Source organism: Canis lupus, chromosome 30 (genome assembly GCF_003254725.2).
Source record: "Canis lupus dingo isolate Sandy chromosome 30, ASM325472v2, whole genome shotgun sequence".
Classification (NCBI taxonomy): Eukaryota; Metazoa; Chordata; class Mammalia; order Carnivora; family Canidae; genus Canis; species Canis lupus.
Window position 1 is genome coordinate 33,113,654 of NC_064272.1, and position 27,620 is coordinate 33,141,273.

The window sequence follows — 27,620 nt, forward strand, 5'->3', positions numbered from 1 at the left end:
TCAAAGATTTTGGTCTAGAGAGGACTGACTTGTAAAAATAAAACACAGTAATTAAATGGGAGGAAAGGCTATAATATAGCTTTGTGGAAATATGGGATAGGGAAAATAAAATATATTCTAATTGGAGGGATGAGGAAGGGGTAGGCTTCTAGCAGATGTGGCATTTGGGCCTTGAAACACAAGTGGATTTTAATAGGTCTGGGAGGCTCAGAGGAAGGACGGGTTGGTGTCTCTTCCTTTAGGTTGAAGAGCATGAACTGTTATGTTAGGTTTTATTGAGCACCAATAAGGTGCTGTGTGAAATGGAGAAGCATAAGAACCACCATTAAGGGATGATACAATATATCCCTGAGGAAAAAAATCATATAATATTAAATGATACTGTGTGATCAAGTATCAGAACAGTTACAGAGTCCAGAAGTGAAGCACAGATAAGGGCCAAATACAATTTTTTGGGTAGAAATTACTCGCTTTAAAAATATTTCAGTGGCTTAGTTGGTTAAATATCTGACTCTTGGACTTCAGCTCAGGTCATGATCTCAGAGTTGAGATTGAGCCTGGCATTGAGCTCCACACTGGGCATGGAACCTGCTCAAGATTCTCTTTCTTTCCCTCTCTCCCTCCTTCACCCTCTCTAAAAAAAATTTTTTTTCAATGAAATCAGCAGGAGAAAGCATGAGGCATAAGATGCATATTACTTTTGCCATTACTTCTCCAAGCTTCTAGATTTTGTAAAAAGTTTTTATTTTTCATTACATGAAAAATGCATAATACATAATACAATTTTGTTTGAAAAAATTCAAGGGATAAGAAAAAAATTAAGAGTAAAAAAGAAAAATTCTTCCTTCAAAATCTCCCCTTTTCCACCCAATCTCATTTCTTTCCTTAAGGTGACCACTGATACCTCAGTGATGGAATGAAAGGTAGTGGGACAAGGAAGCCCAGGGAGGGTAAGACCTCAGGTAATACCTCAAATATAACCCACTACGGTGGAAAGACCTCCACACAAACTGAATATACCTCATGAACACCATTTTAATACTTGCCCAGTATTCTTTTTCTTTTTTAATTTTTTTTTAATTTTACTTTTTTATTTGAGAGAGAGCACAAGCAGGGGGAGCAGCAGAGGGAGAAGCAGACTCCCTGCTGAGCAGGAAGCCTGATCTGGGGCTTGATCCCAGGACTCCAGGATAATGACCTGAGCTGAAGGTAGATGCTTAACCAAGCCACCCAGGCGCCTCTAGTTGCCCAATATTCTGACAATATTTTGGAACATTTATTTAGAAAAAACTTTATACCATTCTTTTTTTTTTTTTTTTTTTTTTTAATTATAGACGATGATCCATTCTGGCTATTTTCGGACATATACCCCACTACATTTATGTTATATCATTTACATCATAGTATGTATATTATGTTAAGGCTTTTGGCATATATTCCAAATTGCTTTTCAAATAGTTGTAAGTATTTATTCTAGACGGCTGCTAGCGCACTGGGAGGGCACACCCAAGACTCCTGCATCAACCTTGAAAAAACTGTCTGTACTAGCTGACACCATATCCTCAGCTCTTAATCATTCCTTGACTCATGTGGTCTGGCTTCTGCCCAAACCAGTCCACTGAAACTGCTTCTGTCAAGGATCCTGTTGCTAATGGAAGTTCTCTTGTTTGACTTCTCAGAGGCATGGGACAGCCTTAAACTCCTCTCCCACAAAGCTTCCATTCTCTCCTGCTTTTCCTCTCCCCACTTTACATCTCCTTTGCAAGTCCATCCTCCTCCTTCTGGCCTGCCATGTTTTCCAGGCATCTGACTAGGCCCAAGGGCCTTCACCTCTCAAAGCTCTGCCCGGGCAATCCCACACATCCCCCCTTCTAGATGCTGATGCCTCCTACATCTTCCTCTTCATCTCAGCTGTCTCTAGAGCCCCACATCTTTGGGCTCACTGGATAGGCTCCCTCAGTAGGAGGCCCCAAGCCCGTCTCAACAGAACTATGTTAAAAATAAACTTCTCCGGCAGCCCAGGCGGCTCAGCGGTTTAGCACCTGCCTTCAGCCCAGGGCCTGATCCTGGAGACCCGGGGTCGAGCCCCACATCAGGCTCCCTGCATGGAGCCTGCTTCTCCCTCTCTCTCTCTCTATGTCTCTCATGAATAAATAAATAAAATCTAAAAAAAACCCAAAAAACTAAAAACTAAACTCTTCCTCCATCACCCACAACTCCTGTATTCCCCGTCTCACACCACATGCAAGGCGCTCAAGCCAGAAAAATGAGCATGATCTCCTTCTCCCTCGGGGCTCACATTCAGACAATTTCCCAGTCTCTCAATGTCTTTTCCGCTGGCCCCATGTGCCCAGTCTCCGTCGTCAATTCCCGCCTGGAATCCTGGAACAATCTTCTCCCCTGGCTCCCCGCCTCTTCCTCCCGCTTCCTTCCCTCCCACCCATCCTCGACCCAGCAAGGAGACCCTTCTGAAATGCAAATCTCATCACACCTTTCCCCCAGCTTTAGACCTTGCAGGATCTCCCCCTTGCCGCAGCATAGAACCTATGCCCTTTTGCCTCCTGAAGCAGAGATACGGGTGCGCACGAACTTTCGGATATTCTCCTCTCGTGAAATTTATTCTCGGTGGTGTCGTTCTGTGCACTTTAACACCTGCGAAGAGTCTGAGGCCACAACTCTCTGCCGCTCCAAACCACACCCTCATCCTATCCTTTTATAGCCACGTTCTCCCCCATCCCTAAGCCCAGACAACCGCAGACCTATTCACCATAGCTTGTCTCCAGACTTTGTCTTTTAAAAAAGGAGGAGGGAGTAGGGAGGGGGGAGAACTTTGGAAAAAGCAAAACAAACCCAAGCCCCTGAACGCGGCTTTAATGCCTACGCAGCTCTCCTCCCTCCCCTCCAACACCTGCACCACCACCACCACCACCACTTCCCCCCGCCTTTGGCTGCAATTAGGCGGGACTATTTCCGGTTGTTGCGGGGAGCGTCCAGCTCTCCCCCGTGCGGGGAGCCTCCTCCCCGCGGTCTTCGGGGCGCGGGCGCCTCCTCCGTGCTCCCCAGCGCATCCCGGACCCCGCAGCTGCAGGACTCGCCCCCGCAGCTGGACGTTCGCAGCCGCGCGCGCCGCCGAGGTCGAGCGCGCATGCGCACCGCGGCGTGGGCGGAGCGTCGTGGCCCCGCCCCCCGCGCGCCGCTCGCGCTCCCCTCCCCCACCCTGGCTGCGCCTGCGCGCTGGGGGCAACCGTTGCAGGGCGCCGACGGCCCCGAGGCGGCGACGGTCGCCGCAGACGCCCCCTCGTTTCGGTGCTGAGGTACCCGGCCCGGCGGCCCAGGACGTTCCCGTCGCATGGCGGAGTGCTGCGGACGATGCCCATGAAGTCCTTGGTCCTCGTAGCAGCGCTGTTGCTCTGGCCTTCGTCCGTGCCGGCCTATCCGAGTGAGTGAGCGCCCGGCGGCGGCGGCGGCGGCACAGGGGACGCCTCTGAGGGAAGCCCCGCCGCCCCCCGGGGCCCTACAAGGGGCGGGGCCCGGGCCTGACCCGCGGGGTACCTGGAGCTGTGACCCCCCGTGACCCCTGCGGTTGACCTCTCGCCCCCTTTGGCCAGAGTCTCTGCACGTGGGACAAAACGGGGGGGCGGGGGGCTCTGCACGCTGCGAGCCGAGTGGTGGGTTTTTTTCTTTCTTTCTTTTTTTTTTTTTTTTTTTTTTTTTTTTTACATTTTTAAAGGTGCACACAAAAATGTAATGCCTCCAGACACGTGGGAAACTTATGACATTTCCAGTTGACAGATAAAGTTTTATTGGGACACAGCCACGCTCGTTCCCTTCAGGACTTGCCCACGGCTGCTTTCCCGCGTGAACAGCCGCAGAATTAGGTCGCTGGCCCAGAGACAGACGGGGTGGCCTGCAAAGCCTCAAGAACTTGACCCTGTCTGACCTTTTACAGGAAAAAAAAAAAAAAAGAGGAGAAAAGAAAAAAACAAAAACAAAAACGGTCTGTCCTTACCCGCTGTGGTAAAACGTGGAGAGCGTGTGGATCGTGGTGCCTGTCGAGGGCACCCACCGACCCCGTTACCCCATTAGGCGCTCCTGCGGCTCCTCCTCCAGTGCACGCGGCATTCACAGCCTCATTCATTTAAGCGGAAGTGAAACTTTAATAAGAGGACTTGTTCCCGAAAACCAGTAAAGGTCAGAAATCAAAGCCGGCCGCGGCTACTCCGTTAACGTGCGGACGTGAGGCGGTGTTTTACGTGGAGTGTCCCGTACCTGTTGTTTCACGTAGGACTGACCCTGAGCCCAGAGGCTCGTCCGTCTAGTCCATGGTGACAATTTAGTAGCGTTGGGGTTGGTTTAACCGGAAAAAAGGTTTGACAGGTAGGTGTGAAAAAAGTACCAAGGAGCGTGCCGGTTAGGAAGCGCTGCGTTTCAGAATTTGTGAAAAGGTCTTGGTTAAAACTTAGATTTAAAAAATGAAAATAAAAAATAATAATAATAAAATAAAATAAATAAATAAATAAATAAATAAATAAATAAATAAATAATGAAAATATGGGGGACCTGGGATCGAGTCCCACGTCGGGCTCCTTGCATGGATGGAGCCTGCTTCTCCCTCTGCCTGTGCCTCTGCCTCTCTCTCTCTCTCTCTCTGTGTCTCTCATGAATAAATAAATAAAATCTTTTATTAAAAATGAAAATGCAACACAACCTGCATCATTCCTGGTAGTGAGAAAAATTCTGGATAAAGTGTCCTAGAGAACCAAAGTTAGCCCTTTAAACACCAGCACTTAACGACTGTTAGATTGTTTTAGAGATGGCTTTGTAAAATGTTTCTTCTTTACCGTAAAGAAACAGACACCCCGAAGATGACACCTTTCTTGATGTCTGATGGTCGTTATTACTAACCTCAGTTATTGCATTTTTGGTAGCTGTAGATCAGTGAGTCACAACTGACTGACATGTATGGAGACTTTAGTTGAAGTGACATTGATACGGTCACAAGGGGCACCTGGGTGGTTCGGCCGTTGAGCATCTGCCTTTGGCTCAGGTGGTGATCCCGGGGTCCTGGGGTCCTGGGATCGAGTCTCGCATGGTCCCGCATCGGGCCCCCCTGCATGGAGCCTGCTTTTCTGTCTGCCTGTTCTCTCTGCCTTTCTTTCTGCATCTCTCATGAATAAATAAATCTTTTTAAAAAAATTACTGTCACATAGTACACTCTGGGATTGCTGGATCCTCACTTGAGTCAGTGCAGTCTCCTGCCTAAGTGCATCATTTCATGGCCAATTCTTTTCTTTGTGCCCTCTTCCTTAAGCTTTCTTAAGGCTTGCAGGAAATTAAAAGATACTTCTCAGAAAAAAGGGCAGTTTTGTGTTAAATATGTAGATGACCCAAGACAGAAGGAAAATATATATACAGTTCATAGAACACATCTTGAAAATGTAATTTACTTCTTTTCCACAGAAGTGTATTAAGAGATATGTAGGGCAATGTTAGTATGGGTACTTTCTCTAATTCTTTTTTTCTAAGTAATTTTATTTATTTATTGGAATAAGTACACCAAGAGAAACCAGGCTTATCCTTATGTTTGATTTAAATGAGATTTTTCTTGGGACGCCTGGGTGGCTCAGCAGTTGAGTGTCTGCCTTTAACCCAGGGTGTGATCCTGGAGACCTAAGATCGAGTCCCACGTAGGGCTCCCTGCATGGAGCCTGCTTCTCCCTCTGCCTGTGTCTCTGGCTGTCTCTCTTTGTGTCTCTCATGAATAAATAAATAGAATCTTTTTTAAAAAAAGAGATTTTCCTTATGTTACATGGCCACTATTCCAACATTTGTTGGCAAAAGAATCATATAAAAAATGCTCCACATAGCTTTTTATAATGAAAACTGCAGCTTTGACTTTTTTTTCTAGCATGCTAAGCTTTAAGGTTATCTTATACAGAGATCATGGGTATTAAGTAATTATATTTGTTGAAAACCTCGGTACTTCTTTTAATTGTCCATACCTTTCTAATAAGCTCAACCCAAGTTTAGCTAGTACTGGCTTAATCTAAATTCAGTTGGATATGAATAAGGCTTGGGTATACAGCAGTCTACATTCCTGTACATGCATACACAGCCTGATGGTGCTGGATAAACACTCTTTTACTATATACTTAAGTTTATATACATTCAGTTAATTTTCTTATATCTGATTTTTCCATAGTTTTGGTTTTAAATATTTTCCAAATTTAAAAATGATACCTCTTTAATGTATATGCAGTGTATGACTTGCTTTACTTCTTTTTTTTTAAAGATTTTATTTATTTATTTGAGAGAGAGAGCAAATGCAAGTGGGGATAGGGGCAGAAGAAGAGGGAGAAGCAGACTCCCCACTGAGCAGGGAGCCCAATTCAGGCTTGATCCCAGGACTCTGAGATCATGACCCAAGCTGAAGGCAGATGCCACCCAGGTGCCTCTGCTTTACTTCTTAATGAGAATTCTTGTTGCTTTAAAAAAAAAAAAAAAAACCTCCTAAAGTATCATTTACATAATAGTTATATATTTGGATACTATTATGTAATTTGCCTTTTATAATTTTAATTCACCAAATATTCATGAGCCTGAAGCTACAAACACAAGAATGTGAAATATTAGCTTTTGGGCTCTTTTTTAATATTTCATGAATAAATTGTTTTTTCCTGATTATCTCTTTGAATCAGTCAGCAAAAGTAGAGTTAATGATACAGGATTGTTTTAAGCTCATATAAGAAAACCTCTTAACTTGCTTCTCCAGATTGGTGTTTAAAGAAGACTCAATTATGTGTGTTTATTGGCATATATTTGTCCTTAGGAAGGCCTTTGTCCTGATAGACCACAAAAGGCAAGGGAGTAGTAACACAGCAAACAGCAATAATTGTTGAAATGTGTTGGTAAATACATTCAAAAGAAAAGCAGATACCTTTTGTCTCCAGTTCAAAAATAAAATTCACTACTAAGGTTGCAATTTCCCTTTACACTGTTTCAAGGCCCAAGGCTATAGCACTGGGAGGGTCTCTCAGATCTGTAGATGGAAGGCCATAACACACTTCATTAATGTTTTAGATAATGAGGAGCATGTTACCTAATAGGTGAATGTCCAGAGGGTTGCTTTTGGGGGGCATCGTAGTAGTTGCACTAGTCCGTCCTTAAAATGTTTTATCGGAAAAAAGTACTGTCTTTCTGTTCCTTTGATAAGATTTCATTTGTTTTTTTAAAGACTTCTTTTTTTCTGGTATTAGCTGGTTATCCCATTACCACTTTGTATCTTCCCTATTCTGAATGGGTTTGGCCATCCTTCCAAGGAGACAGTAGATAGAACGTAGTATTAGAGACCAAAATACCTGGGATACATACCAGATATTGTTATTTAGGTCATTTTATTGAACAGAACTAAAAGAGCTCTATTTCAAAGTCATGAGTTTGATTCTAATTAAATTTTAACATTACTCCTGGAATAATTTGTTTTTAACTTTTTATTGGAACAAAATTTGTATCCCTTTTTGTAAAGAAAATTTGGAGTGTGTGGCTGGCTTGGTTGGTGGAGCATGTGACTTGATCTGGGGTTGTGAATTCAAGCCCCATATTGGGGGTATAGAGATTACTTAAAAATAAAATCTCAGGGACACCTGGGTGGCTCAGCGGTGGAGTGCCTGCCTTCGGCCCAGGGCATGACCCTGGAGTCCCAGGATTGAGTCCCGCATTGGGCTCCCTGCTTCTCTCTACCTGTGTCTCTGCCTCTGTGTGTGTGTGTGTGTCTTATAAATAAATAAATAAATAAAAATCTTTAAAATAAAATAAAATCTTAAAATAAATAAATAAAAATACAGTTTAATGAAGCTGTTTTGGTTATGTGTTGCAGGGTACAGATCACCTCCCAGATTTATTATTTCACATGATTCTATGGGATGATTGACTCAGTAAGGCATTTCTGCCCCAAATGGTGGATTTGAGGTCACTTATTCAGCTGTATTCAGCTGGAAGCTCAACTAGGATGAGAATATCCAAAATGGCCTCTTATCTTCCAAGGTCTTTCTCTACATGACTTATCTTTCAGTAGTCTCACCCAAATGTCATTCTACCGTGGCAGCTTGCTTCTAAGTGGGAGCTGTATAAACCACCAGTATGTATGCAAGCTCTTATCAGGCCTATGCTGTGTCAGACTTGCTGATGTCTCCATAGGCCAAGACAGTCACATTGGGCAGGACCATATACACTATGGGAATACACTAACCAAGAACATAAATACCAAGAAGTGCAAAGCCATGAACTTAAATTCCTTCCCCCCACCAAGCTTTATTGAGGTTTAATTGACAAAATTCTACTATATTTAAAGTATACAATGTGATAATTTGATATATGTCTACATTGTGAAAGGATTCCCACCACTGAGTTAATTAGTATGTCACCTCACTTAATTATAATTACCTTTGTGTGTATCATCAATCATATTCACAATGTTGTACATTAGATCCTCAGGCCTTATAACTTATCTTATAACTCAAAGTTTGTACCCTTTTACTAGACTATTTCTTCTACCCCCAAACCTAAAGTTGTATTTCTTTAACTGGAACACTTAATTAATATGAACAAAATTACTTGTTTTGTCTGTCAGCAAAAATTTAAATCAACAAATTATAGGAAAACTCCTAGATGAATAATGTAATGTTTCCCTTTGTGACCATTCTTTAATCTCCGTGGTTTCTCCTGAGAATTCAAACTGCTATCAGATATTTTTCCCACTACAGAGAAGGTGTTATTTCTTTCTTCATTCAAGATTTTTTTCTTTGTCTTTAGTATTCAGAAGTTTGACCATATGTCTTGGCATGGATTTCTTTTGGTTTGTTCTGTTTGAGGTTCACTTAGCTTTTTGAATCTGTAAGCTCATGTGGTTTTGTTTTGTTTTGCGAAACTTGGGATTATTTTCAGCTGTTTTATGTCTTTGAGTACTTTTTCAGACTCACCCACTTTCTTCTTTACTTCCAAGATATGGATGACATGAATGTTAGGTCCTTTTGTTATACCCTCACACATCTCTGAGGGTCTGTCCATTTCTTTTTCAGTCCATTTTCTGTTTTTCATGTCAAGTATTTGCCATTGTTCTGTCTTCCAGTTCATAGATTCTTTCCTCTGTCCCCTACATTCTGTTGTTGAGCCTATCAAGTTTTTTTCATTTCAGTCTTTGTGTTTTTCAGTTTATAATTTCAGTTTGGTTCTTCTTTATACTATTTCTTTTGCTGAGATTTTCTAGTTATTTGCTGAGAGTTTCTATTTTTCTTTCTTTTTAAAAAATGTATTTATTTTAGAGAGAGAGAGGGTGCAAGCAAGGGGTGGGGGGGGAGAGGGAGAGGGAGAGAAGCATACTCCTCACTTAGCATAGACCCTGATGCAAGGCTTGATCCCAGGACCCTTAGATCATGATCTGGGCTGAAATCAAGAGTTGGATGTCCACTCTACTGAGCCACCCAGGTGCCCCAAGACTTTCTATTTTTCAGTTGTGTCAAGCATGTCTATAATTACTTGTTCAAGCATTTTTATGATGACTGCTTTTAAATGCCTGTCAGATGATTCTAACATTTGTGTCATCTTTGTGTTGGTATCTGTTGACTGCTTTTTCTCATTCAAATAGAGATTTTATTAGTTCTTATTGTGATCATTGGCTTTTGATTAAAACCTGGACAATTTGGGTTTTATATTGTAAGACTCTGGATCTTATTTAAATCTTCTGTTACAGGGCAGCCCGGGTGGCTCAGCGGTTTAGCGCTGCCTTCAGTCCAGGGCGTGATCCTGGAGACCCAGGATCAAGTCCCACATCAGGCTCCCTGCGTGGAGCCTGCTTCTCCCTCTGCCTGTATCATTGCCTCTTTCTCTCTCTCACTATCTCTGTGTCTCAAATGAATGAATGAATGAATGATTTTTTTTAATTAAAATAAAATAAAAATTATATTCCCCCTCCTTTTTTTTTTTAACCAAAGAAGAGGTGGGAGTGGTTTAGTTCTCGTTTTTAATTCAGCTTAGAAACTATTGAATCTTTGCCCAAGATTTAAGGTGACATGTTTTTCCTTTCTTAAAAACTTTAGAGTCAGAGAAACTAGGTATATTATTGTATAAGATTTTTAATATTAGCATTTTATTACTATCATATTTTATTGTAATTTTTGGCATGCTGTCACTTTTTAGGAGCATAGAGTCTTTTATTTTTTTTTTTTTCATTTTTGAGTAAAGTTTTTCTGGGAAAAAAATTGTTAAAACAGGTAATGCATAATACATTTTAGTTTTACCAATTAGGAAATCCCTCCAGAAACAAATAAGGGTGTAGCCTTTTGGATTTTTACAAAAAAACACATTTATATATATCCATTCTTTTAAATAGACATTGTAGAAGAAATTATTAGCTTTTTTACACCCGTTACCAATTGAAGTTTTAAGTATGCAATTAGATATTTTAATTTATGCTTGATAATATATTTTTTAAGAACATGAGACTTCCAAACATCATTTTTAAAGCTCAATTTGTTTGTAATACATTTGCATAGATAATAGAGCATTAGGTTTTCTTGGGGTGGTTTATGATGTAGTTTCACTAAAAAAGAAAAGCCACATAATTTACATGTGTTAAAAACCAATATTTATTGTTTAAAATGACTGACTAGAGCTAAAAATCATACTTTTTATTTTAAAAATTTGTAATATCTCTAGCCACAGAAATCATAATTCCTCAGCTGAGATGGGGAAATCAAACCACTCCTAACTCTTTGGTAGAAGAAAAAAATCTTATGAGGTCTACTGTCATCCATAATCTTAAATTTAAGATATTTTATATTAATTTTGTCATAGTTCAAAATAATAAAAGTTATGGCATAATGAAACTGGGAAATATAGCTCAGTTTATAGAATATCTTCAATTAGTTCTACTAACTGAAATGAAAATAACATCTATTGATAAAAATCAATTTTTTGATAAAATCAAATTTTTATAAACTAGTTATTTAAAAATGATTTTTTTGTTTTATCTTTATGTTAATATCCAGTAACTCTAATTCAAAACAGAGTGATAAGCATGACATATTTTAAATTTTATTTATTTATTCATGAGAGAAGTGAGAGAGAGAGAGAGGCAGAGACACAGGCAGAGGGAGAAGCAGGCTCCATGCAGGGAGCCTGATGTGGGACTTGATCCCAGGTCTCCAGGATCACGCCCTGGGCTGAAGGCAGGTGCTCAACCGCTGAGCCACCGGGCTGCCCATAAGCATGACATTTTAAGTATATATGTACAATAAAGTACACAAGTCACAGGCTTAATAAATTTTTATGGTTAATGTCCCTGTATAACCAATGCCTGAACCAAGTGACAAAATATTACTAGCCTAGACTAGTTTACAAGTATTGTATTTTAATGCATGCAGCTATTTAAAATCTTGCATAGAGGAGTGTTTGGGTGGCTCAGTTGGTTAAGCTATAGACTCTTGATTTTGGCTCAGGTCATGATCTTGGGGTCGTGAGATCGAGCCCCTTGTCTGGCTGAGCCCAGAGTCTGCTTAAGATTCTCTCTCTTCCTCTACATCTCCCACCACTCACTTGCTCTCACTTGCATGCTTGCTCTCTCTAATAAATAAATTCTTAAAAAATAAAGTAAGTAAATAAATAAAAATAAAATCTTTCATACAAATTTAAGTAACTGAAATTTCCTAAATTTCTTACATTTCCAAAACTAAGTTTCTCCAGAGAGAACTTACATAGAGAGAAAGACTATTCATATAACCACATGAATCATTAGGTTAACCAAATAAGATTCTTGAATATGACAGATCAAATGACTTGTATTTTTCATCTATCTCGAAGTGTACTAAAAAAAGAGCAGGCTTCTTTTAAACCCTAGTACTGTAATGCTGCTACCAAAAAAGAATTGTCAATTAAAACATTAACAATCTCAAATGAAAATTAAGCAATTAGAATAGAGAATATATCAGACTGTAGTGTGTTTAACAACAAAACAGTTTTAAAAATTACACACAACCCCAAACAAGATAATTTGACTGTTCACTAGTTGGAGTGGAATGTAGTCAAATTATCCAAAAGCAGTTTCAATGTTCAAGCTTGTTATTCAGTCAGTATTTTTGTAGTAAGTTTTAATATTAATAAATTGTTATTGACAGAACCAATAATTATGTCAGTTTTAATCAAGATTTCCAACTAAAGTAATAGTTGTATGGCTTATTATAAAAGGGAATGCAATTATAATTTAGAGGAGGGTTTAAAACTCAGGTAGATGTGCTTTAAATTAATGTTAAAAGTCAATTGGTAAAGATCAGTTAAAATTAATGTCTGTACATATATATTTTTTACTTCTGTTAACCGAAATGGCCTAATAACAATGTCGCTCTGTAATGTTGTTTTTTTTTTTTTTTTTTTCATATATTTATGGTAGTCACACAGAGAGAGAGAGAGAGAGAGGCAGAGACATAGGCAGAGGGAGAAGCAGGCTCCATGCACCGGGAGCCTGACGTGGGATTCGATCCCGGGTCTCCAGGACCACACCCTGGGCCAAAGGCAGGCGCCAAACCGCTGCGCCACCCAGGGATCCCCTGTAATGTTGTTTTTGATATGTGCTTCCAGCCCTCAGATTTTTGTCTTTAATATTTTCCATAAAAAGAAACTAAGACTCCTTGAATAGATAGCTGATTTCTGTCTTTTGGGAAATAAAGTACAGATTGAAGGGGTAAGGATGAGAGTGGAGCAGGAGATGGCAGGGAGTCAAGCAGCAGTAACTACCGGAGAACAAGCAAGGATCCTTTAAAAATTCAGAGGTTCTCTCAAAAGGATACAGGAGACAGCTTTCAGTGGCTCCAGCTGGCTAAGTTGTGACCATTTGAACATAAAAAAAGAAATTTATGATAACTGTTAAAAAGTATATGAGTCATAATGAAACTCAAAAGTGTAATAACTACTTTTCAAATACTTAATACTTGGGTAAATTTTACTTATATGTTTAAAAATAGTTTACATTTAATTTTATTTATGTGACCCAAATAGGCATGGTATTTCCTTACACAAAAACTAATACAAATCAGTGCTTACAAGAAGATCTTACTTTCTCCCTGTAAAATATTTATGGACATGCCCATGATTCTTTTGTCAACCTCCCCTAACCCAGAGGCTACCCCCCACACACACACAGGATTCACATATTAGAAGATATGCTGCATATTATTTCAGACGTTAATGAAATGTGTCAAGATGGTCTGTTTACACTAAGGTGCTCTCCCAACCGGTCCTGATAGCTATACCACAACAGGATGAAGAGAACTTGATGCCAAAGCCAAGTGACCTCTTAAATGTGCTTGAAACATAGAAAATTATGCTTTTTATTTTCATTTGTTTGCTTGTTGATGTGTTTGTTAGTTGTTGCTGGTGGCTATTTTAACTTTTCTTCTTGCCTTTTGTGGTTCTTAAAAAGAATGGAGTAGATGAATACATCCCTACAATGTTAGAAGCCAGGAACTTACACGCTAGGCCTTCTGCTTTCCTGGTCCAAAATAATCTTGCCCTGAGAATTTCATTTGTACCATTTGGTCCTAGGTGATAAAATGAGAAATAATTTGTGTTGCTTACTCTTCAATGAAAAATACCTAATTTTTTAGATTCTTGACTTTGTGGTTTCAAGGCCAGGAACACTTAATGACTTAAAAATGCCTAAGAGGCATATTTCAATAAAAAGTTTAATTTTTTTTAAAGATTTCATTTATTTATTCATAAGAGACACAGAGAGAGAGGCAGAGACATAGGCAGAGGCAGAAGCAGGCTCCCCGTGGGGGGAGCCCAATGCAGAACTTGATCCCAGGACCCTGGGATTACAACCTGAGCCAAAGGCTCAATCGCTGAGCCACCCAGGTGTCCCTTAGTAAAAAATTTAAATGTTGATCAAATGTAATAGCTGTTAGAGAAATACAAGTCAAAAACTCAATGTGTTACGACTTAACCCCACCAAGGGTGGCTAGTCAAAAGGACAGATAATAAGTATTGAAATGATAGGGAGAAATTGGAACCCTCATGCATTGTTACAGGTGGGAATGCAGCTGCTTTGGCAGTTCCTCAAGGGTTAAACATAGTATTACCATATAATTTAGTAACTCCACTCCCAGACATGTGTTCAAGAGAAGTAAAAACACACATCCACATAAAAACTTGTACATGAACATGACAGCATTACCCATTATCACTAAAAAGTAGAAACAAGCCAAATGTGTAGCAACTGATGAATTCATCAACAAAATGTGGTATGTCCATACAATGGAATATTATTTGACCATAAAAAGGAATGAAATACTGACATCTACTACAATATGGATGAGTTATAAAAATATTATACTAAGTAAAAGAAGCCAGTTACAAAAGAACTCATTGTTTGATTTAATTTCTTTGAAACATCAAGAATAGGCAAATCCATAGACAGAAAGTAGATTAGTGTTTGTCTAAGGCTGAGGGAAATGGGGAATGGGTTTATTTGGGGGATGATGAAACTGTTTTAAACTTAGAGTGTGGTGATGGTTGCACAACTGTGAATATACTAGACACCATTGAATTGTATACTTTACAATATATAAAAGATAAGTTATGAAGATATTTTTTTTATTTTTTTAAGATTTTATTTATTCATAGATACAGAGAGAGAGAGGCAGAGACACAGACAGAGGGAGAAGCAGGCATCATACAGAGAGCCTGACGTGGGACTCGATCCAGGGTCTCCAGGATCACACCCTGGGCTGCAGGCGGCGCTAAACCGCTGCACCACCAGGGCTGCCCAAAGATATTTTAATCATAGTAACCCTTAGAGATTTTTAATCCCCAAGGTTGTAATTTACTTAAAGTTATGTTAATGAAGTGTTACCTTAGAGATTAAAAAAAATCTAATAAAAGAAAATTAACAGAACTTAAATTTAGTTAAATTTATGTAATCTAATTTTGTATTAGGCCATTTAGTAAAGGCCAGTTAGAAGAAGTGTAGGGGGGCAGCCCCGGTGGCTCAGTGGTTTAGCGCTGCCTGCAGCCAAGGGTGTGATCCTGGAGACCCCTGATCGAGTCCCATGTCGGGCTCCCTACATGGAACCTGCTTCCCTCTCTGCCTCTCTCTTTCTCTCTGTGTCTCTGATAAATAAATAAAATCTTAAAAAAAAAAAAGTGTAGGGACTTTCTGAAAATTGGGGCTATTTAACTACAATATTTATAATGTTGATAAACCTCAGACTTAGAAATTTAGAAAAATATAAAAACTGCTACCTTTGCCTAAAATAAGAGAACTTTTTTTTTAAGTCCAGATTTTCTCTCTAATAATTATTGGACAATTAGCTAAGAAACGAAACCAAACAAACAAAACTCCAAACCAAAACAAAAGACCATCTTTAGACCAGCAGATTTATTTTATTTATTTATTTATTTATTTTTTTAAAGATTTTATTTATTTATTCATGAGAGATACAGAGAGAGAGAGAGAGGCAGAGACACAGGCAGAGGGAGAAGCAGGCTCCATGCAGGGAGCCCGATGCGGGACTCGATCCCAGGACTCCGGGATCATGCCCCGGGCCAAAGGCAGATGCTCAACCACTGAGCCACCCAGGCGTCCCCCAGCAGATTTATTTTAAACATAACGTGGCATTTAGTTTTCTTCTACAGCATTCTTATAGAATTTTATGAAATTTTTCTTTTACCTGTGATTATTTCCTTAAGATAAATTAGTGGAGGTACAATTAATTTACATACTTGCCAGCATTTGGTTCATCCATTCAGTCATTCATTTAACCAGTACTTTTTGACTGTCTGCTATGAGTGTAGGCACTGGGTAGATCGGGGGATATAGAGAACAAAGCAGACATGGTCACAGCTTGCAAAGAGCTCACAATATGTAGTAGTTAAAAAACATTAAACACATATAGCTAAGATTATCTTAAATTCTGTAAAGAAAAGATCAATTTGCTAGTGAGAAACTACTGAAGGATCTGGGGATCATAAAAGAAGTAAAGTTACTTTTTTTTTTTTTAAAGTAGGCTCCACACCCAACCCAGAGCTCAGTGTGGGGCTTGAACTCATGACCCTGAGATTGAGACCTAGGCTTGATCAAGAGTCAGATGCTTAATTGACTTCCAGGTGCCCCAGGAAGTTACTTCTTTTACTAAGAAAATAACTATACATATGCCAATTCTAGGTTTTATTGTTTTTAAAATATTTTACCTACTTGACTGACAAAGTTTGTTTTTAACTTGCATTTCTTTTATGAACAATGAACTTTAGCAACTTTTCATGCTAACTGGCTTTTATTTCTTAGACTCTCTTCTGTCTTTAATTGGCCATTCTATGAGAAGGAAGTACTTATTTTGAACAGAAGTTTTGTATTGATTGTTGATTGAAGTTTTATATTGCATTGCTCATTTTAAATCAGATTTTATTACTTTCCTCAAAATAAACTCAAAACTAACTTACTTTTTGCTTCTGTGTGAAGTGAATATATTATATATCATTGACTGTCAGTTTCTGCCCACACTTTGTAGTAACAAAAATGTATCAAATTTGGATCAGTTTTAGATATTTTTCCAAAGAAGACATAAGACGGCCAACAGACACATGAAAAGATGCTCATCATCACTGATCATCAAGAAAATGCAATTCAAAACTACAATGACATACCACTTCACAACTCTCAGAATGACTAAAATCAGCAAAGAAACAGGTGTTTGCAAGAATGTGGGGAAGGCAATCCTCTTGCACTGTTGGTGGGGTTGCAAACTGGTGTAGCCACTGTGGGAAATAGTATGGAGTTTCCTCAAAAAGTTAAAAATAGAACTACCCTACAATCCAGCAATTGCACTACTAGGTATATACCCAAGGGATACAAAAATACAAATTTGAAGAGGTACATGCACCCCGATGTTTATAAAGCAGCATTATCTACAATAGCCAAATTATGTAAACAGCCTAAGTGTCCCATCAACAGATGAATGGGTAAAGGTGGTATTTATATACAATGGAATATAACTCAGCTATAAAAAAAAAAAATGAAATCTTGCCATTTGCAATGATATCGATGGAGCTATAGAGCATTATGCTGAATGAAGTAAACCTGTCAGAAAGACAAATACCATATGATTTCATTTGTATGTGGAATTTAAGGAATAAACAAGCAAAGGGAAGAGAGAGAGATGCAAACCAAGAAACAGACCATAGAGAACAAACTGATGGTTACCAGAGGGGAGGTGGGTGGGGGATTGGTGATATAGGTGTTGGGGATTAAGGAGTGCACTTGTCATGATGAGCACCAGGTACTGTATGGAAGTGTTGAATCACTATATTGTATACTTGAAACTAATATTACACTGGAATTTAAATAAAAATGTTTAAAAAGTGAAAAAAGTTTTTGGATCAGTTTTTTAAAAATTCTAAATACATCTTAAAATATGAAAGGGATTTTCATCCAGTTGACAGAGCAAAATTTCACATTTTATTTACATATTGATTGATTGTATTTTAATATTTACATGTATTTTAAAAGAGGGTTGTATTCCTTCAGGACATTTTTTTTTTTTTTTGGTGGTTCTATTTTGCCAGAATCCTTGTGTCATCTTTTTATGACAATATTGTGTAATTGTTATGTGTACCTGCTTTGAAATAAGCCTCTGTCTGAATGCCATTATTACCACCTACAAATCAAATATAATCTTAGGCAAATTACTTATCCTTTCTAAGTGTCCTCATTTTCCTCTTTATAAAAACCCTCCACATTCAAAGCCCGTAGTGCAATGGCTGGCACATAGTAATTGCTCAGAGCTATTATGGTCTTTTCAATCACTGTCTTCCAATTTTCCCCTTCAGATTTCATGCCACTTTTTTCCCTACATTTGTTTTACCAATTTGTTAACTTTCTTATTAGTCCTGTCATGTGACTAATTATCCCTGTATTGTTTCAAGAAGAGAAGTGCAGACAGTCTCAAACACATCTATGACATCCATATCTGTGATTCTTGTTAAACCTTAAGCCTACTTATGAAGGAGCCATCCTGCTTACTAGAGGCACTGAAAAGCAACATTACAGTTCCTTAAGGCGGAAGGGGTTCTTGTCTTACCCACATTCTGAGACATTGGCTGTGTTTGGTTGGATCAATAGCTGGTAAAGATAGGGATATTATAAAGCACACCAATGTAAACTACACATATCCAAAGTATAGAAACAACTTCTAGCAGAGTAGTCTGGTCTTTGTAAGAATTTGAATTTTGTTCATCTTTCTAGTAACTTCTAAAGAATGGGAAAAAGCAGGTTTTCATACTGGCCAAGGCTATTTGTCAGGACATTTGAGGCTTGACTATCTTTTACAACCTTCCCTGCAAACATTTGTAGAAAGATCAAATTGATTGGCAAGAACAGTCCTGATTAGTGGAACTGAGAAGTCAGTATGAACTATGTAGAGGTACATAAGTAGGAGGTGGGAAGTGTGTGAGGAGAGAATAAATTCAACATTAGAACAATATGGACGGGATCTCTGGGTGGCTCAACGGTTTAGCACCTGCCTTCAGCACCGGGCGTGATCCTAGAGATCGAGGATCGAGTCCTGCATTGGGCTCCCTGCATGGAGCCTGCTTCTCTCTCTGCCTCTCTCTCTCTGTGTGTATGTGTGTCATGAATAAATAATTTTTTTTTAAAAAAAAGAACAATATGGAGACAGAGTCCACGAAGAAGAGAAGAAAAACAAGGTAGAAGATAGGGTGCTGTATTGTTCCACAGCCATGAACAGGCTTTTTAATGTTGCCTAAGTAACAGTATAAAGGGATAATGAGTACTTCAAATTTTTTTAGGAATCAGCCAACAGAAAGGATCTCCTTTTTCTGTCCTTTGACAATCTAATTTACCTAATAGTAACCTGGGTGTCCTCTTTACTGCTCTGAGAGGGATGAAGCTAAATGATTAAAAATGGAATGTTTAGCAGCCTGTAATCTAATGGCAATGCCTTTTTGAAAGCATTTAAGACTTTGTCGACTATAGATTTTAGATGTGCATGTGAAAAGTGACCCGGAATTAAAATTTCTCCAAAACAGACATAAAAAAATTTTATTACGGAAAAACTTAAAATATATACCCAAGTAGGAAGAGTGGTATAATCTGCATGTATCTATAACCAGCTTCAACTACTAACCCATAATTTTGTTTCATTGATATGACCACTCATGGTCCTTTCCCCTTCACATTCCTGGTCCCCCTTCCCAACTTCTCAGACTTGAATTTTTTTAGAAACAAATTCTATACATTGCATAATTTCATCAGTAAATATTTTAATATGAAGCACTGAAATATAAGTAAACACAATAACACCGAGAATTTCTCCTAAAAAGATAATAATTCCTTAGTATTATCAAATATCTGGCCAATGTTCAAACTGCCCTGATTCTCCCTCTTCTAGTTTGTTTGGTTGAAGTGGGACTCAAATAAGATTCATACGTGTAATTCATTGATATATCTTTTAATTCCATTTTAATTATTTTCCTCCTTAATTTCTATTTTTGTCCTTGCAGTATAATTGTTGAAATTGGGCCAGATGTCTTATAGTTTCCCACAGTCTAGATTTTGCTGATTATATCCCTGTGGTCTAGTATATATCTTCCTTTGCTGTCCCAGGCATTTTCAGCATATTGTTTGTTAGATCTAGAGAGACCTGTTAGAATCAGGTTTTGACCATTTTTGCAAGACTGCTTCATAGGTGGTATTGTGTTCTTTTATCAGGAAATACATAATGTCTGATATATATCTTTTTGTGATATAAATAATCATTGATATTGATAATCATTGCAAATGTCACATAATTATAGGTGACTTCTTCATTTCTTAGAATAAGTTTATAAATTGAAACTTCCCTCAGAGCTATTTTTCCATATGCAGTTGGGTCTGTTTCTGTATTTCCTATTTTGTTCTATTCTTCTGTATATTCATGTGCAATGCTATACTATTTTTATAACAGAGGCACTATAATAGATATTTTAATATCTATTGGGGCTAGTCCCTATTTTTTTGGCTATTCTTACTCATTTTTCCTTCCAGATGAACTTTTCTCTAATTCCAGAAAACAATGATATTTTGTTAGAAGCATATTAACTGTACACATTAACAGGGAAAATATGACATCTAAGCATCTTTATGATATTGAATCCTCTTGTCTAAGAACAAGGTATATCTTTCCATTTACTGAAGATTACATTCCTTTATCATTTTTCTGTGGCTGCTATAACAAATTACCATAGACCTGGTGACTCAAAATAACAGAAATTTATTTTCTCATAGTTTTAGAGGCTATAAGTCTAAAATCAGTTTCACTGTAGCCAAAATCAAGGTAAAACAGAGCTGTGTTCCTTCTGCAAACTCTAAGAGACAATATTTTGAGTGACTCGTCTAGCTTCTGGTAGTTGCCAGCATTCCATGTTTTATGACCCCTTCGCTCTGATCTTTGCCTCCTCATCCATATTACCCCCACCTCTTCTGTGTGTCCAACCTCTGTCTGTCTCTCTCTTATAAAAATGTTCATGATTGGATTTACAGTCTAATGAGATAATCTAGGATAATCTCCTGTCAAGATCCTTAATTTAATCACATCTGCAAAAACCCTTTTTTCTTATAAGACAACATTTACAGGTTCCAGGGATTAGAACCTGATTTCTGGATGCCTATATTTAGCCTAATGTAATTACTCCTATAGATTTTGGACATGTATTTTTAAACTTATGATTAGATACTTTCTCTCATTATTTGTTATCAAAATATCATCTTTTAACTGGTTTATGTTTGTATATTGATTTTTGTATGTTGATTTTATAACTTGCTACTTTACTAAATTAAATTCTCTTACTCCTTATAGTAGCTTTTCAAAGGATTCTTTTGTGTTGTCTAGATATCTATTTGTATCATCTATACATAAACATAGTTTAACCTCTTTCTTACCAATTCTCATGCTTCCAGTTATTTTCTATTGTCTAATTACATTGACTAATACCTTCAACACAATGTTAAATAGTAATGGAGATATTAGTATCCTGATCTTATTCTATGTTTTTACATATATATATAAAGATTTTATCTATTTACCCATGAATGACAGAGGGGGGTGGGCAGAGACACAGGCAGAGGGAGAAGCAGGCTCCATGCAGGGAACCCAACGTGGGACTCAATCTCGGGTCTCCAGGATCACACCCTGGACTGAAGGCAGCGCTAAACCACTGAGCCACCCGGGCTGCCCTTATTCTATCTTTATCAGGAAAGCTTCTAGTGTTTTTTATAGAGAGGATCCAAGGCATATTTTTAATATGTATATTTTTTAATTTGAGGGATTTAACTTTATATTTTAAGATGAGGAATTTCAGCAATTATCTTTAAAGAGCTTTTATTTATTTATTTTTCTTTCAAGGGCTTTTAAAGAGTTTTTCAAGATCTAATTTATTTGGTTCTAGGAGATTAAAGGGCAGATGTAGTATCTTAATTTCATAGTTAAGTAAATGTTGAGAGAAATTAAGTAATTCCCAAGGTTATGATGCTAGAAAGTGATACAGGCAGGACCAGGATCAAAAAAATTTTTTCACTGCTACATATTTATTTTACTTAATATTTTCCTCCAGGAAAACCTGGAGGAAGGACAATGCATTAGATAGATTCAAGACAATGTGTTACAGACCTATGAGATAGATTCAGGACAATGCGTTACATACCTATGAAAATACATACATAAGCTATTTTCCTTTCTAAAATGTGAGTTTTAATCGCTTTACTATAGTAAGCGATTGGGTGTGTGTGCTTGTGTATTTTTAGAGTAAAATATATATAAGTAAGTGTCAAGTTCCCTTTAATGATCAACTTTAATCTCATTTCCTCTCCTCAGAGGCAATGTAGTATAAACTCTGAGGGTTGTGGGGTTTTTGGTTTTTGTTTTGTTTGTTTGTTTTGTAATGCTAGTGCCAAACTTAAGCTTTGATCGTAGAGGCATTCATTTAAAAGAGCTGTCCATGTCAAAGACCCTTAGCTTAAACACGTTGCCAGCCACTTGCCTAGATAAAGAGCCGCGCCACCTCTCCCTACTGAGGCTCCTTTGTTTTGGAGACTTATTAATTGATTTTGATAACTGACTTTTTGGGCCAGGTGTTTTTTCCTCTTCCTGAGCTTCAAATTCATGCTCTTATGTTTTAAATTCATCAATAAAGAGTGAACCCTAGGGCCCCCACATTTGACCCTAACAAAAGGAGAACCCTTGGCCCATATGCACCCTCTACCTCCCACCACCCTCTCTCTGTCACTGTCTCTGGCTCCTCTGCTTTCCCGGCGCCTGCGTGGGTGCGCTCTCTCTCTCTCTCTCTCTCTCTTTCTCCTCTCTGTTTTTCTTCCTCCATCTCCCTCCACCTCCTGCTGTGTGGCCACAGGTGTGCTATGGAATTTCCAGGTCTTATAAGTAATAAACCTTTATTTTTCAAAGTTTCTTGAGAGTTGTTGCTGAAGGGTGTCTTGCAATCATAGTAAGAACCACGTGGGTCAGCCCAGTTGTAACATTGATTTGAAAAGGGGGAATATCTGTGAGTAGCTCACTCCAGGGCCCAGGTGAGTGCCACCAGGCATTTCTAGCCTTAGGCCTTACTAAGGGATAGGCAGAGACTGGCACAAAATAAGCAATAACTTACAAGGGTTACGTATGTTAGCCTTCTAGTCCATGTTTACAATTCCACAATTCATAGACAAAATGCATGATAATGTGAAGGTGATTTTAAGAAAATTATTACAATAATAATAATATATCAAAATCTACCTCCTTTTTTCGCCTATCATCATCGTATGGATCTTGACGTATGCAAGGCTTTTCTAAGCATAACAACATAAAATGCAGAATCTATTTTTTTTTTTCAGAATCTATTTTTAGAATCTAGCTCTCCAAACAAGTCTGGTGTCTTTCCACTATCACTTTGCCTCACAGTTTAGTTCTCATTAAGAAATTTTTTTTTTTTAATTTTTGTTTATTTATGATAGTCACAGAGAGAGAGAGAGAGAGAGAGAGAGAGAGAGAGAGAGGCAGAGACACAGGCAGAGGGAGAAGCAGGCTCCATGCACCGGGAGCCCGATGTGGGATTCGATCCCGGGTCTCCAGGATCACGCCCTGGGCCAAAGGCAGGCGCCAAACCGCTGCGCCACCCAGGGATCCCCCATTAAGAAATTTTTAAATTAAAAAAATACTTTCAATTTTGCCTGGAGAGGGAGGATTTAGGTAGGAGTTATGCATTAGAGTTTGGTAAAATGGGACTTATTTTCTTGAATTAAGTCAATTTATATCCTTGATAGTGGCAAAATTATTTCAAAATGACATGTAATACAAAAGAACAGCAATTAAAATTAAAAACTATCTTAGGAGAGGGGAGTTGAGCAGAGTTTCAGAATATATTATTCAAAAATCTTTTTTTGTTTTCCATGTTGGCTTCACCAACCACTCAGATGCAGCAAAATACCAGTATAAGTAGAACTGCCATTTTGTTTTTAAGAGTTAAATGTTGATGATTTAGACCAGGAATTTGGCAAACTTTTTCTGTAAAGGGCCAGATAGTATTTTCAGGTTTGTACACCCTATGGTCTCTGTTGCAACTACTCAATTCTATTGTTACAACCCAAAGCAGTCATAAATAATACATGAACAAATGGGCAAGACTGGCTGGGTTCCAATAAAACTTTATTTACAAAACAACTAGGTGGGAAATAAAGGAAAAAGAAAAAAATTAAATTTCCTTACAACTTACAGCCCATTCACAAGTCCTTGAGACTGGCAGAGTGACTTCCCTCCAGGAACTCAATTCCCTTGATATTGATAGTTTGCTAAGGGCAAAAGGCAATCTTAGCTTAACATTATCCCTGCCTCCTCTAAGTCTCCTTTAACATATAATAATAGTTCCTTTGGAAACTTACTTTTTCTCTCCCCTCCCCCGCCCTCCTCAAGATATATGTTAGCCATCATCCTTCATGTGTATAGCCCACTGATAATACATCTGAAGGGTCTCATGGCTAAGGTTTTACTAGATAGTAATAAATGACCTTTTCCTAACAATAGCTAGCCCCTTCAAAGTCCTGGAAACCTTCCTACCAAATTCCTTAAAGACTTATACTATCCCTAACCCCCTCCCAACTTGAAACTATATAATCAGCCACCCCTCAAAATCCCAGTGCAGCAATTTGTGCCCATGGGTGCTGTCCCTGTGCTTTAATTAAACCACCTTTTTGCACCAAATATGTCTCAAGAATTCTTTCTTGACTGTTTGCTCTGAACCCTAACATTTCCACATCAGATATGACCCACAGGCCATAGTTAGATCTGTTTTGTTTTGTTTTGTTTTAAGATTTTATTTATTTATTCCTGAAAGACACACAGAGGCAGAGACACAGGCAAAGGGAGAAACAAGCTCCTTGCAGGGAGCCTAATGTGGGACTTGATCCCCAGATCTTGTGATCATACCTTGAGCCAAAGGCAGATGCTCAACCACTGAGCCACCCAGGCATCCCCCATAGTTAGATCTTTGCTGGGTTGAAGGCAGTAGTATACTGGTAAATGATCAACAACTGGCTTTTTGGAGGGACTGGTAAGCCCAGATTTATAGCATTTGTCTATTCACATGACGTAAATACTCCCACCATAGTTGATTTCAGGGTATGTATTTGGTGTTACTGAACAGGGACATAGAAAGAGATAAAGAGTGGTACACTATTACATAGCATCTCTACCATACATCTACACTAGATGTAAATAACCTCAAGGCCATAGGTAATAGTAAAATGACAAAAGAATAAGAAGTGATGAATTTTGGATATTTTTGTTACCTTTATTTTGAATACAGTGTATTTTAATTATAAATTAAAATTATTTTAAATAATGTCTATGTTTAACATTTGGCTCACAAAATTCCTTAAAAATTTAATGACTGGTTTTGGTGAGCCAGTATGAACCAATTCTAGCACACCACTGTGGTGAAGGATATAATAAAGAATTTTGTTTTAATAATCTGCCTACTGAATCATATGGAAGAGTAAAAGCAAAAAAATACAGAGAATTGTGTTAACATGCAACTTTTGCACTAATCTTGTTCATCTGTTAATCTGAAAAAAATTTTTTTTTTACTTAAGTGGGAATCAACTGAGTCAAAGGCAAGGTACTTTCTTTTTTTAATCTTAACTTTTAAGTGATAGCATATGAAGTCAATTTGGGTCAGTAATTCTGTCAATATGTTATATATTATATTAAGTGTTATTTACTGTTTGATTTTTTTTTCCTTAAGGCATAACCGTGACACCTGACGAAGAACAAAACTTAAATCATTATGTAGAAGTTTTACAGAACCTAATACTAAGTGTTCCTACGAAGGAGCCAGGTCATGAGAAAAAATTAAAGTCTCCAAATAATGTTTATTCTATAGGACCGAAGGTATCAAAATTAAAGGAGATAATCACACATGGAGACTCTTCAACTGAAAATGATGTTTTAATCAATGCTGCTGGTGAAGAAACCACAGCTTCCCCTACTGGAGGCTTCACACTGGAAGTAAGCAAGAGAAAACCTACTGAAGTTACAGCATTCTGGTCAATTAAACCAAATAATGTTTCTGTTGTTTTACGCACAGACGAACCTTATATTATAAAAGAGCCAGAGCCAGAGCCAGAAACAAAACCAACTGAGGGACCAAAGCCATTGCCTACTATTACCAAAGACTACATAAGTCCAGATGCCACCTCAGCCCATCCATCTGTCACCTCTTTAAATAGGTACACTGACATGGATACCATCACAGAACCAGAAGACGTTCCTCAGCTCTCAGGTGAATACGAAGTGGACAAGCCTGAGTTACAAACATTTGTAAGACAGCCACAGCTTTTGAGTAATGATGACATTTTGAAAAAAATTTCAGATATTAAGTCACAGGTACAACGGGTACCTCTTGCTGAAAGCCTCAAGCCAGAATACAGAGAGGATATTCGAGCCTCTAGAGAGCATCTAAAACGAAGCCTTGCGTTAGCAGAAGCAGCAGAACATAAACTACAAAAAATGTACAGATCCCAGCTATTACCAGTAGGACAAAGCAGTAGTGGAATTGAGGACATTGAAAGTTTTATTAACATGCTGTACAATTCCAGATCTAAATTACCTGAATATTTAGATATTAGATATGTTCCACCAGAGATGAGAGGAAAAGCAACTACAATATACAATGCATTGAGAAAAATATTATGTGTAAGTCGACTAGAAACTCAAAACCTTATTAGGGAGTTATTAAACAATAATATAAAAATGTTAAACCTACTTGATATTCCATGACAAAGTTGATTTAAGGGAACTGTGCATTTGTTTCATTGGAGAAATAAACATATTAGTGATTCACAAGTTGGATGAAAATATTTTCTATCGTTGTTGAATGTGCTAACATCTTTACATGTCATATATTATAAAATTTTCGTATGCCCTAAAGCTGAATAATTTAAAATAAAATTTTGGTTCAGGAGTTTGTAGTTTTTTTTCTCATTAATTAAAAATTGTGAAGATCTAATCTTTAAAATGTTTAAGCTTTGATTTTACTTGATTAGTTAAATTCACCCATTTTATGAGTTAAGAGACTGTGTGCAATCTGTAGACTGTTTTAAATAATTGAATATAAATATAAAATTTTAGTACATATGGTCTTTATTACTCTTCCAGAGAATCTGAGTTTTCTGCTTGAATAGCAAAGTTGGAACTTGAATCAGCACTTTTATTTGTATATCTGTCTGTCTCCTTTGAAAGGTGGATGATATATGAAGGTACATCCCTGTTTCTTTATTAAGTACTTTGGAGTATCAGTGAGTGACTGTAACTTGGATTTGAAATGTAGCCATTCTCACTCATTTCCTGTTGTTTGTTTTGATACCTATACAGTGAAGCACTGCAAATCTTTTATAGGAGTATGACTAACATGATTAAGGTTAACTGGGTAATATTGTGATTATGGCGCATATAATTTCTCTTTCATGATTTGACCAGCATTATATTTAAATTCATTTATCTATTCCTTCATCAAACCAGTCATTTATAGTTCAGTGGAGATTTATTGACTTTATACTATGTGCAGAACAAAATGCTAAGCTTTGGGGATATAGTAAGACCTATTTCCTTCTCTCTTGGAGATTGTATTATAGGAGGAAAGACAAGACATTAAATAAATAACTTCGATAATTTTAAATTCTCAGTTGTGACAAGTTGTTACGAATCTGTGAGAAATTTGACCTCACCTAGACCAAAAAAATGCTACCTAGAAAGTAGCATTTAAGGTGTGATCTGAAAGGTAAGAGTGTGTACACAGGGAAGCAGCATTCCAGGCAGAGGGAGCAGCAAGTGTGATGCTCTGAGTTGGGAATGAGTATGGCAAGTTCAAGAAGTAGCTGGAGTGTAGAAAGGTAAGGCCCTTCCACAGAACACCTCAAGGTGAGCTGGTGAGGTACATGGGATTGGAACAGACTCTGCAGGACTTAAACTGTATACGTATTGACAATGCTGGCTGTTCTCCTACGATCAGTGAGAAGCATTTGTGGATTTTAA

At 38.1% G+C, this 27,620-nt stretch overlaps 2 protein-coding genes across 3 annotated transcripts in view; both read left to right on the forward strand.

Moving 5' to 3' along the window:
- The first annotated feature begins 3,303 nt into the window (after window positions 1–3,303).
- Window positions 3,304–26,550, forward strand: SPESP1 (sperm equatorial segment protein 1). Its single transcript, XM_025472348.3, has 2 exons — window positions 3,304–3,439; window positions 25,333–26,550. Exons 1-2 carry the CDS (start codon window positions 3,370–3,372, stop codon window positions 26,364–26,366), a joined length of 1,104 nt encoding a protein of 367 aa, XP_025328133.1. The 5' UTR covers window positions 3,304–3,369; the 3' UTR covers window positions 26,367–26,550.
- NOX5 (NADPH oxidase 5) overlaps window positions 3,313–27,620 on the forward strand; it is a 109,731-nt gene continuing 85,423 nt past the window's right edge. For both annotated transcript variants that reach the window (XR_007407275.1, XM_025472346.2), the window contains exon 1: window positions 3,313–3,439. The gene's annotated coding sequence lies outside the window, so the exon portion shown is untranslated. The remainder of the gene's footprint in view (window positions 3,440–27,620) is intronic.

Bases quoted from the DNA above. Each gene is read 5' to 3' on its own strand.
- SPESP1 (XM_025472348.3), top strand. From the start codon at position 3,370: ATGCCCATGAAGTCCTTGGTCCTCGTAGCAGCGCTGTTGCTCTGGCCT. The intron at 3,440-25,332 runs GTGAGTGAGCGC...TTTTTCCTTAAG, and splicing joins GTCCGTGCCGGCCTATCCGA to GCATAACCGTGACACCTGAC.